Raw genomic sequence first — 21,718 nt, forward strand, 5'->3', positions numbered from 1 at the left:
GTGGTGGCATTAACTTGACGCTACAAAATGAAGTTATTTGAAGGAGTCTTAAAACAATTTCAACGTCAAATTAAAGGTCTTACTCTGTTGTTCCCTAATCCTAATAAATGTCGTCTAGTTAGATGAGTGTGGAAAAAGACAAAGGGCATTATTGGTATTTCCAGAGGGAAGCCTAAAACCTGACTACTATATAAAGCATATATATAGGCAGGTGTCGCTGAGTGTTTAGCTTCCATTCACAAACAAAAACGGACGTTTATATGGGATTCCCAGTGGGTTACACGGAGCTTCTGTTCCCAAAGCCTGTTCTTCAAATCCTCTCAGTATTGGGTTACATAAGAAGGTTGATTTTCACCTTCTTCAGCTACACGGGGCTCCCCAACTTCCTCGAACCCGATGACACCGATAACACAATGCCCCAATTCCACCCCGTCTCGGAGCTCCTCATCGGAGAGATCCTTCCCGTGGTGAAGTTCTCGGAGCTGGTGGAGCCGCCTGAGAGGTGCGCCGTGTGCCTCACGGACTTCGAGCAGGAGGATGAGATCCGACGGCTGGTGAACTGCACGCACGTGTTCCACCGGGGTTGTGTGGACCGTTGGATGGGTTACGATCAGAGCACGTGCCCTCTGTGCAGGACACCCTTCATTCCAGATGATTTCTTCAATCACGGCCTCTGGGCTGCTTCTGCCATTCCCGAATTTCATGCTTAGCTGCTTCTTCTTCTTCTTAATATCTTCATTTCATTTTCCCTATGTATCTATATGTGTATGTGTGTACATAGTTCAGCTCCTCCAAATGGACCCGCGGCTCCTACAGTTTAATTGAATTGATTATATCCATCTCGGTTTAGATTACTTTTTCATATACAGAATTGGATTTGGCTTGCTACCAGTTGCCTTGCCTTGCATTGCATTCTTTCTCACTCTGCTTATAGATTATTGTTCCAGTGTAGATAATTGTCTTAGTTATATTTCGCCTTAGAAAAAATTGAACTTGGTAGGTATACTTGGACAAAGAAGATCGTGACTACTATAAAAGACATTCCGACTTCCAAATCATATATAAATAGTAAAATTAATCATCTGTCCAAGTCATATATAAATCATAAAATTAATCATGTGAGTATATCTCTTTGTTGAGATACAAAGGGCTCTTTTCATAACAAGAGATTGATGTTATGATTTATAGTCATTAAATTGATAATGATAGTGGTTTCGTTAGAGAACTAACTGGGGGCATAGCCAATTAAAGCTAACTAGTTTTAAAATAGGTTTGTTATTAAAAAAACAACTCCCCACTACTTCTAATTTTTTGAATTTTAAAATTAAAAGTACAAGAAATTGGTTTGAGTTGGTTCATGATATAGTTAATTCTCTAAATTTTTTCATATAGTAATAGCTGGCTAGCTTAGTCTTCTTTACACGTGATCAATTCATTCGTGTCTCATCAAAATTAAATAAGATTGATAAAAGGTAAGCCGGCGTGGTTTGTTGAATAGAGGAGAGGAGGGCAGAATCGACAAATTATGAGACAAGGTGTTTGTTTAACTTTGAATGAATGGTGCTTATGTTAACGTTCTTCGTCCTGTCAGGCTCCATTCCACGCAACCTAGTCAGAATTATTAATATAATAAAATCGGTAGTGTGACCTGGTGCAACTGCAATAAAATAAGGCTCCGTGTTTCAAAGAAAATTATAATTTCCATGAATTAAGCATGTTTAGTGAATTACTTGCTTCCCCTGCTTACTCGCCATCTTAAATTTTAACAGACGAGACCCTTTTTTATATTATTTATTTGGTGGAGTCACAGTCAAATTAAAGTTTTGTTGGCAACCGATTTTTGGCGGAGCAGCGAACTAACGGCTGTAGATCTTCTATTTCATATAGGAATTGGACCTTCGGTTATGCTTACCTGTACATGAAGTTACAATAAATTAGTTATCAAATAAAATTTTTCTCATAAATATCTCTATAATTAATCTTTAATTTTAGACTGTTTTTAATCATTATTAAAGAGGTTTGTAAAGAAATTAAATGGGAGAAAATTTACTAAGACTGAATGAAAATGATTATTGATCTGAAGCGTGTATACAAGGCTCACGCACTCTTCCTATATAGATGTAGAGCAAGAATATCATCAAGATTCTATTATAAGATGAAAGAGCCTATGTATGCATGGACTATTACTTAACTACTTTGTCACATGCTGAGCATTTTGATTGTTATAGATTAATCCTCTATTAGCCTCTTTCAAACTCAATGTTATTTTTGGAGTAACTTTGAGTTTGAATCTGAATTTATCAAAGAAATCAATGGACTGGGATGGGACTTAGTAAATATATCAGCTACCTGACCCGAAAATTTATGTGACTACTTGTAATTTTCTTTGATTTACACATTCTCTTACAAAATGTAAATCTAACTCAAAATATTTGTCCGGCTATGAAGTATAGAATTAGCAGCCAATAGAACAACACTAATATTATCACAAAACAGTGTTGGAGTGATGGAACATGTGACTCTCAGTTCTTGAAGCAAGTTTTGAATCCAAATTATCTCAGAATCTGCAGCTGCCAAGCCTCTATATTCTGCTTCCGTTGATGTTCGACTGTAGAGGTGTACATAAAATAACCAAATTGTGGTTAACAAGTTAAAAACTTATAACCTAATTATGGTTAACCAATTTAATAAAATAATTTTAAAAATTATATTCATATTATTAAAAAGTGGTTAATCAAAATCAAATTTTAAAAACTGATTTTTAACAGGTTAATTAAAATCAAAATCAAATTTTATGCAATTTTTGTGTTCAAATTGGTTAACCTATTTTTTTTGTAAAAACTGATTTTTAACCCGTTAAAATTGGTTTTTACCGGTTAAAAACCAATTTTTATTTTTTTTTTGAAAAATCAAATTTTTCTATGTAAAAACTGAATTTTTTTAAAAAAAATCGTTATTTTTCAAAACTAGTTTTTATTTTTATAATCGATTAAAAATCAATTTTTGAATTTTCTAATCGGTTAATAACCAGTTTTATTATATAAAACCAATTTAGTTAATTAACCAAATTATATTTTTGACTAACCCAAAAACAAAACCAAACCATGTAAAGCTCTAAATTGGACTGACACTTGCTTGTTTTCGGCTAGACCAAGATACCAAATTTGAACCAATATAAACACAATATATATCTGTACGTTGAGCGCCTATCATCAATGTCAGAACCCCAATCTGAATCAGAGAATGCAAACATTCTCAAATTAGTGCAAGCATGAAAAGACATAGTACAATTTAGACTTCTTGCCAAATACCTTAGAATATGTTTACACACTTCTAATGAGAAATCAATGGTCTATGCATATGTCGACTTACTTTATTTACTGAATATGAAATTTTGGTATTGTTAAAGTTGCATATTGTAAAGAACCAACTATTGATCTTATAGAATGGGATTATCAAAGACATCATCACCATGTTTTGATAGTTTGATTGTAGTAAGTAGTAACCATAGGAGTTGGCACTCCCTTCACACCCAGCATTCCAGCCTTATGGAGAACATCTCTAATGTATATACTTTGAGATATATGATAAGAATTAGAATATGTTTTTGCGACTTCAATGTGCAAAAAATAGCTAAATTCACCCAAATCTTTTAAAGAGAAACTACTATGTAACTAATCAATGGTGGATTGAATAGCTTTAGCATCATTTCCAGTTATTAAAATATCATCTACATAAACTAGAATGTAAGGAAGATTACAAGATTGTTTTACAAAAAAGGATGGATCAGACCTTGTATTGAAGAATCCAAATGAAGATAGAGTGGAATGCAGCTTTATAGACCATGCTCTAGGGGTTTGTTTGAGCCTAGAGAGATTTATGAAGCTTACAAACTTTAGTAGTATCACCTGAATTGAAGCCTGGAGGTTGTGACATTAAAACCAACTCATTCAAGAATGCATTGTTGAAATCACATTGTCTTATTATCCATTTATATGTCAATGCCATTGTTAATACTACCCTAATTGTTGTAGGCTTGATCACAGGGGCAAAGACTTGATCAAAGTCAATGCCATCTATTTGGTGATTACCTTCAGCCACCAACCGAGCTTTATATTTCATAATATTACCATTCGGGTTGCGTTTGATGGAAAAAAATCCATCTACTACCTATGATTTTAGAATCAAGAGAAGGGGTCACAAGGAACCATATGTGAGATAGATGTTGGCACATTATGTCTAAGATTTTCAGGATCTGTCATAATAGCAGTATATAGTTTTGGCTTAGTAATACCAGCCGTAGCTCTAGTTTGCATAGGATGTGTTTTTTTTTTTGGGTAAAGTAGAAGAGGGTGAGTTATCTAGTTGTACTATCACCCCTCCAATAGGTATGCTTTCTTGATCAATATTACTATGTGGTGTGACTGGTGTCTGATTTTCAGGAGTGCTCATAGAAATGTTTAATAATTGCTAAATGATTTCTTCTACTCATCGTTCCTTTGTGAAACATATTAATCTTGAACTGCTCCTTTGCACTTTTAGTAGTTGTTTCCTTGCAAATTGTAACTGCTTCCATTCCTTTTAATTGTTGTCTGTTGACCATGTAAAACACAAGGCATTATTTTTTTACACTTGGAACTTGATCGACGAAAATTCAAATAACTTTACTTTCCTTTTTTGTTTGTCAAAATCTGACTTATTTAAGAGTTATTTCATCGACATAAAAAATTTGGCGAATATATTATTTTTGATATAACGAGAATTATTATATCTCTTAAATATCTATTGAGCATTTGAATTTTTTTTGTAAGTACACCCCACCTATCTTTGGTTCGACATTAACCACTACCATTGAAGCGCTTACGACGAATAACTCTCCAGCTAAGTTATAGCTCTGAATCACCACTTCATTTTGACGATGAACCATACCTTCAATGATTTATACGTTGGAGAAACGTTTTGACACTCAAAGTGTACCTCATTTATTGGAAAAATAGTAAGCTCAACTAGAGCCGGATGAGTTAAACAAAAAGCATAATCACACAAAAATACGGCTGCACATTCGCATATCCGCGATAATTATCCGCATCCGATCCGAATTTTGTGGATATTATCCGATCCGCAGAGTCATCGGATTGGATCCGATCACTATGGTAGAATCGGATTGCGGATTTAGCAGTGATATCTGCGGATCCGATCCGCAAATTTACATATTCGCACGTCTCATATAAATAGTATAGTTTAAGAAAGTAAACCCTAATGTGATATGAATTTTAGTGTGTTGTTTTATGATTTTTATGATATCTTGTTTTTAATTTTTTATGTTGTACTTCAACTTAGAATAATTAAAATTAAATCTTGTATTATTATTTTTTTTGTTATTCAATAGAACTTTTATTGATAATATTTTTGGAGTAAATATGTTCAAACAGGTGAAAAATGAATTTTATGGATATTTTTTTGTAAAAATAGCCAAATAGAATCTTAAAATAGTTTTTTTTTTAATTATGCAGATATACACGATATCCGATCCGATCCGATCCGCATACTATCGGATCTAGCCTGAAAAAATGCGGATATCATATCCGATCCAATCCGATAAGTACAGTGCAGATCAGATAGAATTTTAGGCTATATCCGATACGATTCGTGTGCAGCCCTACACAAAAACATATATTAACTCAAGTGATGGGAAATTATTATTATTATTATTATTATTATTATTATTATTATTCACTATATATTTTTTGCTTAAGGTAATATTTACTCGAAATAACATTTAACAAAAGTTGCCTCAAATAGGCAAAGGCAACATTTTTAACAAGTTGCGCAACCCAAAGATAACAAAATTTTTTGCAACCCAAAGATATAGTGTGTGTTTGAATTTCAGTTTGTAAACGGGAGTTTGCACAAAATTGATTTTGTAAAATTGATTTTGATGAAAAGTAAGTTTGAGTTAACGTAATTTATGTTTGACAATTTTTATATCAAAATTGATTATAGTAAAATAAATATTGTTTGGATTATACTACTCAAAATTACTTTTAGATGAAAAATTACTAAAAGAGACATTCATCTAAATAATTTTTTTTATATACATGCAAAATCAAAAAACTAACAAAAATAATATAAAAAATATTTATCATATAAATAAAATAAATACAATAAAAAATAAAAATATAAAAAAGAGTATTATAAATTTTATAATATCAAACAAAAAGAAAATATTCTATAATTTTCTAGTACTGTCAGTACTCTTTAATTTAGTATTATTTTAGACTATAAATTTTTATTATTTATGACTCTATTATTATTTATAATTAATTTTTTATTTATTTGTCCTTTTTTTTATAGGATCATAATTTATATTATACAAAATTTTGATAATAAACGTAGTATATAATAATTACAATTATAAATATTACAAAGTCAGAATAAATAGATAAAATTAATACAAAATAAAAATAGAGTACATCAAAGAATAGAAAAAAATGATAAGAAATTATAAAAATTTCATAAAACCAGCAACATATGTCATATGAACAAAAAATTACAATAAAATTAAATAAAAAAATAAAAAATGTCATACACAACATAAATATAATGCAGGAAAAAATAGAAAAAAAGAATTTATATGAACAAAAAATAATAAAAATATCATAAAAAAAGTCAACTACATTTGTCATATGAATAAAAGAGCACTACACAAATAATATAAAAATATTTATCATATAAATAAAAAATATAATAAAAAATATAAATAAAAAATACAATAAAAAATATAAAAATTAAAATATAAAAATGAGTATTAAATATAATAAAAATTAAAATATTCAATTTGCTGGTAATTGAAACAAATCTGAACTATTTTGATGAAAAAAAAGTTGTAACTAAGAATTATGAAGAAGCAGGAAGAACTATAAAGAACTAATCCTTTTTATAGAAGAAAATGGAGGGTATGGTTGGTAAAAAATAAATAAATTTTTTATCTAATTTTCCAAGGGTGATCACCAACCATGAACGTGAAATGCAGAAACTACAAATTTTAGCTTCTCCTGAACATGCTTAAAAGGCAGAATCATTTTTGCATTTAGAAAAACAAAAATTGCCAAACATAAAAGTGAAACTTTCAAGAAGCTCAAACGCACTTCTATCCTCTCCAACGTGGTTGCCAAACACACCCATAGTTGTCTTTGATATCTAAAACTATATTTATAAAATATTGCAATATAAAAAATTTAAGACAATATTTTTAAATAAAAATACAACATTTTATAAGAGTTGTTAAAAAATTTTAACAAATACATTTATAAAAAGTTGCCTAAAATTATTCATAGTTAAAAATTTTAGAGAAAAACTTTTAATCATATTCTCACCTATTTTTTTTCCTCCAAATAACTTAAAAAAGAAAAAAAAATAAAAATAGATTTAGGTATCATCATCAGTTCATTTGAAACAATACCAGAAGTCTAACCTACGCATCCATTTTTTACTGTGCAACTCCAATCAATGAACCTAATGGTGACAGCGCAACTCAACATTCTTTTCCACTTCGCAGTATGCTTTTCCATGGCATTGTGCTCTCCTCCACGCACGCTTCTCCACTGCGCGCGATGCGCTCCTCGTTCTATGCCGAACCACCACCTCAAAACACCTCTTTTCTCATCCATTGTCGCCGAACTACCACCGGCGAACAACCCCCCTCTCCCTTCTCTTCTCCTTCTTCCTCTTATTCTGTTTTCTCGCCTCCTCCTCTTCACAAAACCAAAGATACAAAACCGTAGCAACCCTGTTCTGCTGGCGAGTTCTGACGTATTCTGGCGACCACCCTTCTGCCGCTCTATTGTTCTGGCGACACTACAGTGCAGCTGCATGCAAGCCTACAACCTCCTCTCCCCCGCCTTTTATTTCTCTGTTCTTCAGTTTTTAGATTTTTGAAAAACTCATTTTGATCTTTTCTGTTTTAATTCATTACGGTTTAGTTAGTTTTTAATTCTTACTTAGTAATTTCATTTAGTCAAACTAGTTTTTGCTAGTTAGGTTAATTTAGATTAAAATTAGGATTTTTTTATCCGCATTTATCTTAGTTCATAAGTAATTAAGCATGCTATTATGATTCTTGGGTCTAGAATTTCAATTTGTTTGGACTAGCTTGATTGATTTTCTGCTAAACTTCAAGTTCCCTATGACTTGTCCACCGAGGTGCACTTCTCAATGTTGGTTGTACTGATCTAGCAATCTGGTTCTCCATTTTTATTCTAGTATTTTTTTTCTTTGATTTTTTTTTCATTTCCAATGTAAATTATAGAATGATTAATGTAACACCATACCACACAGAACTTTACGCTTAAGTTCATAAATCAGAGGTAGTGGAGTATTATGACATCTAAAAGAAAAATGTATACATAGGCATATATGAAAAGAAATTTTAACTAGGAGTCTTGAAGAAAAACTTGATGAAACAAACAGAAAATGCGTCGCATCGAAACGGTTAAGCGTAAAAAGGGATAGATAACAACGTATAGTAAAGATAATGTACATATATATACATGGAGTTCCAAAAAGATACAAGTAGCAAGCTCTTAACTCGACCTGCAAAGTAAAGACCAACCAGAGTATATATATATATATATATATATATATATATATATATATATATATATATATATATATATATATATATATATATATATATATATATCAAGCATGCTCAGCGAGGTACCTTGCGTCCTACATCTGAAAAACAATAATATATATAGAATGAGAATTAGGGGTTCTCAGCATGGTAAAAGTACCTGAATAGTTAATAAATAATGTCTCGAAAAGCCAGAGACATTCCAAAGCTCCAAAAATCCAAATTTATGTCCTAAAGTTTTCTCTAAACTAAACTCAAGGTGACTATATCTAAGTGTTTCAAATCTAACTCTCCGTTTTTTTTCTCAACAACTCTCCAACTTTAGGTGGAACAACCCTCAATGCCTCATCCACCTGTCAAACGGATCTCTCAAAAACAAATATAGATAAAATAGACAAGAAAAACATAGATATAGATAATAGTTGAGTTGAACCTTTTAGTCATTAAACTAGAAGGTTGTGGTAGGCTTGGAGAAGGGGGGGTTGAATCTATGCCTTCCTTTTAGTTGCAGTTATTACCCTTTTAAACAAAGTTTCAATTCAGGTTCTGTTTGAATCACAGCAGCGAAAATTTATGAGACAATTTATTTTTGTCTCATGAATATCAGAAAACAGAACTCAGCAGGGAAGAGAAAAGCTAACACCAGCATGTATCCTGGTTCGGTTGCCTTGTGCTATGCAACCTACATCCAGTCTCCTCCACAACTATGGAAGAATTTCACTATAGTTAACAGTATTACATACACCAATTTCACAATCAAGTTCTAACCTAACTTGACATTGGCTATGCTAACACCTAACTATTCACTCTTAGTGCTAATCCAACTAAGAAAGGGATACCAAACAGGTACAAGATACAAGACACTTAACCAACCTAAAGAAATTAGAAAATAACTCTAGGCTTTTCTCTCAAGTGTATCGCTCAGCCTTTTTTCACTCATGACTTTTACTTGAGCTTTCTCACAATGCCTTTTCTCACAAGAAATTACAGAAAGATAAACTTAGAAAAGTACATTATAATCAGTAAAACATGAAGGAGTTTGACTTCATCAACAGCCTCTTAGCTATGTGCAAAACCAGATTTGCAAACCTCAAATACAGTTCTTCAGTATTGGCCGAATGCTTCTTTGAAAGAAAGCATTATCCAAGTAGAAGAACTTCTTTACAGAACACTACTCACAAAGCTCTGGTTTTCTCTCCTTGGTTCTGAATGAGCAGGAAGTCTTCTTTTATTCTCCTTGCATGTTGCTGGGATCTTCTCCCAAGGTCAACACCTTGAGCCTTGAGCTTCACCAACCACAGATTCACTTTTTCTCAATAAACCTTAGAGTAGAAACTTTGCTTCTGACTTCCTCATCTTGGCCGAAAGCCATAAAACAGCAACCATAGAAATCTTCCAATGGTCAACTTGATCTGAGCCCTTGAAAACCAACTTGATCCCCAAGTCTTGTTTAAGACCGTAGATACACAGTAGAGAAGAACAGAAATCCTCTTTCCCTTGTATCCCATTTCGGATAGGGCAGAGTGTTGGGAAGAAGAGATGAAGATTTGATGCATGCAAGAGGAAATGGGTTACCTTTAACCTAAGCTTGATTTGGTTTGAACTGGGTGATTTGATATCTGCCTTTCTAGCTTAATCTTTCTCTTTCTCTCTTCTTTGGTGAAAAGCTTATGGAAGGAGCTCTCTCTCTCTCTTTCTCTTTCTTACTTCTCTGAAGCTTGTGATTTGGCAGGGTCAGAGAGGAGAAGAACGTTGCTTGTGGTGTGAGATCAAGTTTGGAGGGAAATAAAATCAACTCGGGCTTGGATCATTTTGTGATGTGCTTGGCCCGTTTTGATTTCTTTGGCTTCTTTCTTTGCTTTCAGCCCAACATTTTTGTTGATTGCTTTTTATTCCATTTGGGCTACTCAACTTAATTTAGGCCTGCAACAATATAATAAATAATTAACAACATATACTCATTAATTAATTAATCAACACTAATTATTTATTTTGCCAAAAATAATGTTTGTCATCACTAATTAATTTAGTTAATTTCTTAACTCAACAATCTCCCCCTTGATGACAAACATAAATTAAGCAATAATCAAAGGAAATAAATTAGAGTAAGGTTTAGAAACTCCCTTTGATTTTTGTCATTTGCTCTTATGTTGCTCCCCCTTTCCGTTTCAAGATTAGCTCCCCCTAGATTTATGCTTTCCTCTTTGTTCCTGTTTTCCATAGTACTCAAAGAGAACACTATAGAGAGCTATGCACAATAATTTTGTCTAAGCGATATCACACAAGCAACATCACATTATTAGCCCAACATCCAGCTAATATTAGCATCTAAAATATTCAACATGTGATCTCAAAATTAATGCATCAATCAGACAAAAATCCCATCCTATTGCTTTTACTCCCCCTTTTGTCATCAAGGGTGGATAATAAGCATTATCAATAGAGGCAATGCCTTGGATCCTGCAGAAAAGAGTTAGAGCACAGTCCAAAGAACTAACTAAACAACCAAAAGTGCAGCAGTATCTAAAGTTATTACAGTCATCCGAGACAACAAAAGTAGACCAAATAGTAGCAAAATAAAATAGAGTTCATGAGACAAAAGGAGAGCAGTTGTAGCAGTTTTTATGAGACAAATCCTAGGCATCAGAACCATTCCCCTCAGAAGCATCTTCCTCTTCAACATCAGTGGCAATGTCTTCATCATTTTGAAGGTTATCAATGAAGGTCATGAGCACAGCCACCCTATCTCTTGATTTCTTCAGGAAGTTCTCATGCTTGCTAGCTAGCTTCCTTTGTTCCTTGCTCATGGCAATCATGTGATTTGATTGGGAAACAAACTCTTGAGCGACATCCTTGACCACTTCAGCAGAGCTGATTTCTTTCCAGTGGAAATGGAAGTACCCTCGGTAGAAGGAGGAGGAGAGTCATCTGGAATGAACTCTTCATCATCATCATCTAGAACCACTCTTTCAGATCGAGTTGGTCCTTTTTGTTGTTTCACTGAACCACCCCCTTTTAGGTATGAATGTCTGTTTTCATAATCCTCATTTGACAGGTCAACACCAAAAGTCTCAAATATGCAAGTTAAAAACATGCCATAAGGTAGTGCTTTATCTTTCACACTTCTAACAGAATCAAACATGTATCTAGCCATCAAATAGGCAAAAGAAATTTCTGTTTTAGTGATTAGGGCATAAAAAACAAGTGTGTCTATGTAAGAAACCCTTTGATATGAACCGCTTTGTGGAATTAAGATGTGGTTGACAATACGATGCAACTGAGCATGTTCATATCCTAGGGCTTTGTGAGTGGGTGTGATGCCATCAATTAAGGAAACATGTTCACAAATGTGAGCCAAATCATCATGGTAAGAGATACCAACACCTTCATCCCACTTCACAGATGTATAAGCACACGGCCCAACATCAGTGTACTTCAAGGATTCACTGATAGTTTCATTATTCAAGATAATGTCTCTGCTCTTAACATAAGAATGCACACTACCTTCATGATAAGTCATGTTTGCATAAAATTCTTTGACTAACTGAGGATATACAGGTTTTTTTATTTTGAAAAGGTGATTCCAGTCTAAAAATTCCAAATTTTCAACAAAAGAAAAACCTTTCTTTTTCAAATCAGGTAAATCAGCAAGAAAAGAGGGACATAGAGTACGATACTGAATAACTCCCTCATAAAAATCATGGTTGATGGCAGATTTGAAACGATGGGGGTTATAGTCTGAGTGAGATGTCATGAAGTGTTATTTGTGAGCAAAAGGATCAATGTCTGGTTCTCTAACAGATTTGAGAGGGCGATGAGGGTTACCTCTTTGTGATCGCACTGGAAATCGACCTGGATTTGGGTTGTGTTGGTTCGGGAATGGGTTCTTCAGTCGCCGGACGTTTGCCTTTGGATGAGCTAGGCTTTGTAGAAACAGGTTTTGAGGAGCCATGCTTGGAAGGTGTGGCTTTTGGTGGTGGCGTCGGTTTGGCAGAGGCAGGGAACCTTAGCGTAGTCTTGGTTCGTGCCATGGGAGCGGTGCGAGGAGGAGAGGTTAGAGGAGAGGGTGAAGGAGTGAAAGTAGGGTCTTGAGAGCGTGTTGATGGTCTAGGAAGCTTATGAATCTTTTCTCGCGGTGCTCTTTTAACAATAACTTTCTTTCCCATTTGGTTAGATTTAGGCTTTTGATGGAAGAGAAGCAGTGGAGTGAGAGGGAGTGTTGGTAACCGTACCCAAAAGTGGATTTTCAAAACCATGCAACTGCATCACCTTTTGAAATGACATGAAAAGACCTGACCTCATAAAAGAAAGATTTGATTTGATTTAAAATTAAAAACAGGAAATTAATTTTAAATTTTGAAAAACCAAAAAATCAAACTGAAAAATCTTTGGATCATAAACATTTAAAAAGAACTTTTTTTAAAAGAAATTAAGGCACACGGCCCAACAAAAATATCAACCAAACAAAAATGTATCATTTATATTTGGGCCTTGAGGCGATATGATTTTAGTGAAACACATAGGGCTACTCAGATCTGATTTGAGGTTGGTCAAGATCAATTATTCACTTGAAACAAGCCCAGAACACGCTAACTTGAGGGAAACGTTCATCACCTGCCCAGAATTGTCTCATACCTATTTATGAGACAAAAAGCTCCAGCAAATACATCAGCATTTTTCAAATAAAGAATCATAACTCAAAATTCCTAGACAAGTTCTAAGCATGCAGAATCTGTCCTCAACTAATGGTTTTGCGAAAATGTCTGCTAATTGCTCCTCAGATTTAACAAATTGAATACTAATATCCCCCTTTTGGACATGTTCTCTTATTGAGTGAAATTTCACTTCAATATGCTTAGTCCTAGAGTGCAAAACTGGATTTTTAGAAATATTGATGGCACTCATATTATCACACATCAAGGGAATATTTTCAGCATTTAATTTGTAATCAGCAAGATGTGTTTTTAACCATAAAAGCCGAGAACAACAAGAAGAAGCAGCTATATACTTAACCTCTGCAGTGGATAAGGCCACTGTTGGTTGCTTCTTACTTGACCAAACATTTAAGGACTTCCCAAGAAAACAACATAGGCCTGAAGTGCTCCTTCTATCAACTCTATCACCAGCAAAATCTGCATCACAATAACCAACTACAGAAAAATCATCAATCTTAGGATACCAAAGACAAAGATTAGATGTGCCATGAACATATCTAATAATCCTTTTAACTGCTGAAAGATGTGATTCTTTAGGTTTGGATTGGAACCTAGAACACAATCCAACGCTTTGCACAATGTCGGGTCTAGAGGATGTTAAGTACATAAGAGAACCAATCATTCCTCTATACCTAGTCTCATCAACATCTTTCTCAGTTTCTCCCTTATCTAATTTAGAATTAGGGTGCATGGGAGTTTCCATGGGTTTGGCATTTTCCATACCAAATTTCTTAACTAATTCCTTGGCATACTTCTCATGATGAATGAAAATACCATTTTCAGTTTGTTTAATTTGTAGCCCAAGGAAAAAATTAAGTTCACCCATCATACTCATGTCAAATTCACTTGTCATGAGTTTTCCAAATTCAGAACAAAGGGATTCATTTGCTGATCCAAAAATAATGTCATCAACATATATTTGGACTAGAATAAAAGAATCATTAGAATTCTTGATAAATAGAGTTGTGTCAGTAGTGCCTCTTTGAAAATCATTTTTCAAAAGAAAAGAGCTAAGTCTCTCATACCAAGCTCTAGGAGCTTGTCTTAAACCATAGAGAGCTTTAGATAATTTAAAAACATGGTCAAAATACTCTTTATTTTCAAAACCAGGAGGTTGCTCCACATACACTTCTCTATCTATCACTCCATTTAAAAATGCACATTTCACATCCATTTGATATAATTTAAAACCACAATGTGCAGCATAGGCTAAGAGAAGTCTTATGGCTTCCATTCGGGCGACAGGGGCAAAGGATTCATCAAAGTCTATTCCTTCTTCTTGGTCATATCCTTGTGCCACTAGCCTTGCCTTGTTTCTTGCAATGCTACCATCTTCTCCCAACTTGTTCCGAAAAATCCACTTGGTGCCGGTCACTTTCTTTTCACTTGACCTTGGAACCAAAGTCCATACTTGTTCTTTTCAAACTCAAGAAGCTCATCCTCCATAGCTTTAACCCAAGAGGGGCTACTGAGTGCTTCCTTGACGTTTTGAGGCTCAATTTGTGAAAGAAGGGCAATGTTTGATCCTTCATTTGCCTTTCTAGTGGAAGACCTTGTTTGCACTCCATGAGAGACGTCCCCAATGACAAATTCCTCTGGATAATTCTTCAAGAATCTCCATTCACGAGGTCTTGTGGACTTGGATGCAGATTGAGATACCAAGGGATTCTGGGTGCAGCTGGCTTCAGGATTTCCTTCAGATTCATGAGACAAAATGGAATTGTTTCTCAAATTTTCAGCAGTTGCAGTTTCTGGTTCATTTTGACCAGAATGTTCTTTCTCTTGATTTTGCACACTTTCAACTTCCTTTTGAGCTTGATTTCCTGCATCATAATCTTCCAAAATGCTTTGTACCAAGTTAGTATCACAGAATGTAACATGTATGGACTCCTCAATAATTCTAGCATCTTGATGATAAACCCTATATGCTTTACTAGTTGTGGAATATCCTACAAACAAACACTCATAAGCCTTTGGATCAAATTTTCCCAGATTTTTTTTTGTTATTTAAAACAAAACATTTGCATCTAAAGATGTGTAAGTAGTCTAAGTTTGGTGGGTACCCTTTCCAAAGTTCATAAGGGGTTTTCTTCAAAAATTTCCTTATGATTGTTCTATTTAAAATGTGGCAAGCTGTGTTCACCGCTTCAGCCCAAAGGAATTTAGGAACATTACTCTCACAAAGTATAGCTCTTGTCATCTCTTGTATGCTTCTATTTCTTCTTTTCACAACACCATTTTGTTGTGGTGTTCTTGGACAAGAGAAGTTGTGAGATATTCCAAATTCATCACAAAAGAATTCAAACAAATTATTTTCAAATTCAGTTCCATGATCACTTCTTATAGAAGAGATTTTCAAATCCTTTTCATTTTGAATTTTTTTGCAAAAAGGTTCAAACACCGAAAAGGCTTCATTTTTGTGTGCAAGAAATAAAATCCAACCAAACCTAGTATAGTCATCCACAATCACTAAACCATAATGTTTACCACCTAGGCTTTGAGTTCTTGTTGGACCAAATAAATCAATGTGTAGCAACTCAAGTGGTCTTCTAGTAGAGATGTCTTCCTTTGGTTGAAAAGAACTTTTTGTTTGTTTTTCCATTTGGCAAGCATCACAAGTGATGTCTTTGTCAAACTTTATCAAAGAAAGACCTCTTACTAATTCTTTCTTTACAAGTTTGTTTATTTGAAACATACTTGCATGGCCCAATCTCTTGTGCCATAACCACTTTTCAGATTCTTTTGAGTGAAGACAAGCTACATTTTGATCCTTTAGTTCATCAAGAGTAAGTCCATACATATTATTGAAACGCTTGGCAACAAACATCACTTCATTTGTCTTTTTATTAACAACACAGCATTCAAGCCTTTTGAAAACAACTAAATATCCTAAATCACACAGCTGACTTATACTCAAAAGATTGTGCTTTAAACCACATACCAAAAGTATATCATCAATGAAAGTAGATTGCTCATTACCTACTTTTCCAACAGCAATGATTTTACCTTTACCATCATCTCCAAAGGTCACAAAACTTCCATCATACTTATTTAGTTTGATGAAGTAGGTTGACCTTCCAGTCATGTGCCTTGAACATCCACTATCCATGTACCACATGTCCTTTTTGTTCTTGGATGCTAGGCAAATCTGCATGATGAGTTTCAAGTAGCCTTAGGTATCTAAATTAATTTGGATCCTTTGAAGTTAATCCATCTTGGTTGCTGATGAGCGGATAATTTATACGCTTTTTGGCATTGTTTTTAGTATGTTTTTAGTATGTTTTAGTTAGTTTTTATGATATTTTTATTAGTTTTTACTTAAAATTTACTTTTCTGGACTTTACTATGAGTTTGTGTGTTTTTCTGTGATTTCAGGTATTTTCTGGCTGAAATTGAGGGACCTGAGCAAAAATCTGATTCAGAGGCTAAAAAGGACTGCAGATGCTGTTGGATTCTGACCTCCCTGCACTCGAAGTGGATTTTCTGGAGCTACAAAAGCCCAATTGGCGCGCTCTCAAATGCGTTGGAAACTAGACATCCTGGTTTCTAGCAATGTATAATAGTCTATACTTTGCCCGAGATTTGATGGCCCAAACCGGCGTTCCAAATCAGCTCAAAACTGCCCGGCGCTAAACGCCGGAATTGGCACAAGAATGGGAGTTAAACGCCCAAACTGGCACAAAAGCTGGCGTTTAACTCCAAGAGAAGTTTCTACACGAAAATGCTTCAATGCTCAGCCCAAGCACACACCAAGTGGGCCCGGAAGTGGATTTTTATGTCATTTACTCATTTCTGTAAACCCTAGGCTACTAGTTCTCTACAAATAGGACCTTTTGCTATTGTATTTTCATCTTTTGATCATTTTAGATCTTAGGATCATCTTTGGATGTCTAGTTCTTAGATCATGGGGGCTGGCCTCTCGGCCATGCCTAGACCTTGTTCTTTTATATTTTCAACGGTGGAGTTTCTACACACCATAGATTAAGGTGTGGAGCTCTGCTGTACCTCGAGTATTAATGCAATTACTATTATTCTTCTATTTAATTCAGCTTATTCTTGTTCCAAGATATTCATTCGCACCCAAGAACATGATGAATGTGATGATTATGTGACGCTCATCATCATTCTCACTTATGAACGCGTGCCTGACAACCACTTCCGTTCTACAAGCAAACAAGGCTTGAATGTTTATCTCTTGGATTCCTTAATCGGAATCTTCATGGTATAAGCTAGAACTGATGGCAGCATTCAAGAAAATCCGGAAGGTCTAAACCTTGTCTGTGGTATTCTAAGTAGGATTCAAGGATTGAATGACTGTGACGAGCTTCAAACTCCTGAAGGCTGGGCGTTAGTGACAGACGCAAAAGAATCAATGGATTCTATTCCAACCTGATTGAGAACCGACAGATGATTAGCCGTGCTGTGACAGAGCGCGTTGAACATTTTCACTGAGAGGACGGGATTGTAGCCACTGACAACGATGATGCCCAACATACAGCTTGCCATGGAAAGGAGTAAGAAGGATTGGATGAAGACATTAGGAAAGCAGAGAGATGGAAGGGATAAAGCATCTTCATACGCTTATCTGAAATTCTCACCAATGAATTACATAAGTATCTCTATCTTTATCTTTATGTTTTATTCATATATCATCCATAACCATTTGAATCTGCCTGACTGAGATTTACAAGATGACCATAGCTTGCTTCATACCAACAATCTCCGTGGGATCGACCCTTACTCGCATAAGGTTTATTACTTGGACGACCCAGTGCACTTGCTGGTTAGTTGTGCGAAGTTGTGAAATTATGTTTAGACCATGGTATTGAGCACCAAGTTTTTGGAGCCATTACCGGGGACTGTTTGAGTTGTGAAAAGTAGAGATCACAATTTCGTGCACCAGTTGCCCAAGTGCATTGAAATCACAAACAATATTGTAGACTTTGTTTCCTACAACTCTCTTTTCAATGAAGCATTCTTCATATGAGTGACCAACTTTCTTGCAATTAACACAATGATTTTCTGATGTGTGTCGCTGAAAATTAGGTGAGTTAAATTGCTTGAAATGATTAAATGGTTGAAATTTCTGGTTTTTGGATGAGATGCATTTCTTTTGACAAACTGATTTTTATTAAAGTTATTCCTTTTTGCAAAAGCATTTTCACCAGAATTTTTTTGAACATTTTTACCTTTCGAAAATGAGGTTTTGTTGTAAAATGGTGGTTTCTTGAAAGCAGCCTCATTTTTCGAAATGTAACCCAAACCGGGCCGGTTTGAACTCGGACTAGTTCTTGGTGAAGGCTTAGTTTCACTTGTGTATGCTTCATCAATTTTTTTTCGCAAGTTGAAACATATCCGATACTTGATTTGCTTGGTATGGATTTGGTATTTGATGAAGAAGCCACAAATTTTATAGAGAAAGTATTAGAAACTGCATCTTCCTTGGCTATGTAGCCTAAACCAAATTTTTCAATCAATGGTCTTTGACTTGCAAGTAATTTGTCCAAGTTGCTAGAACCTTGAGCAAATTTTGCTAAGTCACCATTCAACCTTTTAATCATATCATTTAATCTTTCATTTTCAGCAATTAACTCATGGGAAGGATCCATAGTGTGCTTTCCTTTTAATTTTTCAAGTTCAGATTTTAGAAATCTGTTTTCTTCAATGATGTCTAAAGCACATTCAGTTTCCTTCACTTTTTCTTTTAAAAAATCATTTTCAGCTCTTAACACATCTCTTTCAGATCTGCATTCATTGTATTTATCAAGCAGTTTTGAAGTGTTTAAAGTGAGATCATCAATAATAGCATGCAAGTCCTCAATGGTCAAATCATAATAGTTTACCTCATCAAGATTGTTGTTTCCAGTCATGAAGCAGTCTTTGTCATCTCCTTCAGATTCTTCTTCTTCATTTAAGTCATTCTCAAGATCCTCCCAAGCTGCCATGAGTACTCTCTTCCTTTCCTTCTTTCCTTTGTCCTCCTTTTTGAGCTTTGGACAGTTTAGCTTGAAGTGTCCAGCCTCCTTGCAGTGATGGCACGTCACTTTGTTCAAGTCGATCTTGTGCTCCTTTGAACTTGAACCTTTGTATTTGCCCTTGTTCTTCATCATTCTTCTAAATCTCCTAGCAAAAAACAAAAGCTCGTCATCTGAAATACCATCACTAGACTCACTCTCTTTTGGTTCTATTTGTGACTTGAGGGCTATTCCCTTTTTCTTTGAGTCTGTGTTTGTGTGTGTGGCTTCATAGGCAAGGAGTTTTCCTCTCAGCTCATCATAGGTTATGAGACTTATGTTGTTACTCTCGGTTAGGACAGTGGTAGTGTTTTCCCATTCTTTTGTGAGGCTTCTAAGGAGTTTTCTCACCAAGGTTTGTTCTGCATAGTTTGTACCCATAGCATCAAGGTTGTTGATTATGATTGAGAATCTCTCAAACGCTTCATCAATGCTTTCTCCATCCTTCATGCTAAACATCTCATACTCTTTTCGCAGCATATCAATCCTCGTTTCTTTTACTTGTTTGGTGCCTTCGTGTGTAACCTGGAATTTTTTCCAGATTTTTTTGGCTGTCTTACATCTAGACACTTTCCGGTACTCTTCAAAGCTGATAGCACAGTGAAGAAAGTTGATTGCTTTAGCATTCAGCTCTATCTTCTTCTTGTCATCCTCATTCCATTCAGCTTCTTCTTTTGGAGTCACCACTCCATCAGCACTTATTTTTGTTGGGATCTTTGGACCGCTCACGACAATCTATCATATGTTGTAGTCAATGGATTGAATGAAAATCCTTATCCTTTCTTTCTAGTAGGAGTAGTTCTTCCCGTTGAAGAAAGGTGGCCGGTTGTTTGACTGGCCTTCAGTGAGAGTATAGGCAACTGTGGTTGGGCCCAAGTTGTTCGCCATTGGATCTTTGCTCCAAGTGGTTAAGCTTGATTCTTGAAACCAGACTCTGATACCAATTGAAGGTTGTGGTAGGCTTAGAGAAGGGGGGTTGAATCTATGCCTTCCTTTTAGTTGCAGTTATTACCCTTTTAAACAAACTTTCAATTCAAGTTCTGTTTGAATCACAGCAGCAAAAATTTATGAGACAATTTATTTTTGTCTCATGAATATCAGAAAACAGAACTCAGCAGAGAAGAGAAAAGCTAACACCAGCATGTATCCTGGTTCGGTTGCCTTGTGCTATGCAACCTACATCCAGTCTCCTCCACAACTATGGAAGAATTTCACTATATTTAACAGTATTACATACACCAATTTCACAATCAAGTTCTAACCTAACTTGACATTGGCTATGCTAACACCTAACTATTGGTGCACGAAATTGTGATCACTACAACTTCGCACAACTAACCAGCAAGTGCACTGGGTCGTCCAAGTAATACCTTACGTGAGTAAGGGTCGATCCCACGGAGATTGTTGGTATGAAGCAAGCTATGGTCACCTTGTAAGTCTCAGTCAGGCAGACTCAAATGGGTATAGTGGTAAACGAATAAAGCATAAAGATAAAGATAGAGATACTTATGTATATCATTGGTAAGAGCTTCAGATAAGCGAATGAAGATGCCTTCCCTTCCGTCTCTCTGCTTTCCTACTGTCTTCATCCAATCCTTCTTACTCCTTTCCATGGCAAGCTTATGCAAGGGTTTCACCGTTGTCAGTGGCTACCTCCCATCCTCTCATTGGAAATACGTTCCTGATGCCCTGTCACAGCATCGGCTATCCATCTGTCGGTTCTCAATCAGGCCGGAATAGAATCCAGTGATTCTTTTGCGTCTGTCACTAACGCCCCGCCCTCAGGAGTTTGAAGCACGTCACAGTCATTCAATCATTGAATCCTACTCAGAATACCACAGACAAGGTTAGACCTTCCGGATTCTCTTGAATGCCGCCATCAGTTCTTGCCTATACCACGAAGACTCCGGTTAAAGAATCCAAGAGATATTCACTAAGCCTCATGTGCTTGTAGAACAAGAATGGTTGTCAGTCACCTTGTTCATGAGTGAGAATGATGATGAGTGTCACAAATCATCACATTCATCAAGTTGAAGAACAAGTGATATCTTGGACAAAAAACAAGCGGAATTGAATAGAAGAACAATAGTAATTGCATTAATACTCGAGGTACAGCAGAGCTCCACACCTTAATCTATGGTGTGTAGAAACTCCACCATTGAAAATACATAAGAACAAGGTCTAGGCATGGCCGTGAGGCCAGCCTCCCAATGATCTAAGAACTAGATGTCCAAAGATGAAAATACAATAGTAAAAGGTCCTATATATAGAGAACTAGTAGCCTAGGGTGTACAGAGATGAGTAAATGACATAAAAATCCACTTCCGGGCCCACTTGGTGTGTGCTTGGGCTGA

General features: G+C 35.3%; 1 protein-coding gene across 1 annotated transcript; it reads left to right on the forward strand.

Annotated features, from left to right (window-relative positions):
• The first annotated feature begins 235 nt into the window (after positions 1-235).
• Positions 236-891, forward strand: LOC130970109 (brassinosteroid-responsive RING protein 1-like). Its single transcript, XM_057896096.1, has one exon. It carries the CDS (start codon positions 261-263, stop codon positions 708-710), a length of 450 nt encoding a protein of 149 aa, XP_057752079.1. The 5' UTR covers positions 236-260; the 3' UTR covers positions 711-891.
• The last annotated feature ends 20,827 nt before the right edge of the window (positions 892-21,718 follow it).

The sequence above is a fragment of the Arachis stenosperma genome, chromosome 3 (assembly GCF_014773155.1).
Source record: "Arachis stenosperma cultivar V10309 chromosome 3, arast.V10309.gnm1.PFL2, whole genome shotgun sequence".
Lineage (NCBI taxonomy): Eukaryota > Viridiplantae > Streptophyta > Magnoliopsida > Fabales > Fabaceae > Arachis > Arachis stenosperma.

Excerpts from the sequence above, each read along its gene's own strand:
- LOC130970109 (XM_057896096.1), top strand. The coding sequence starts at position 261 with ATGGGATTCCCAGTGGGTTACACGGAGCTTCTGTTCCCAAAGCCTGTT.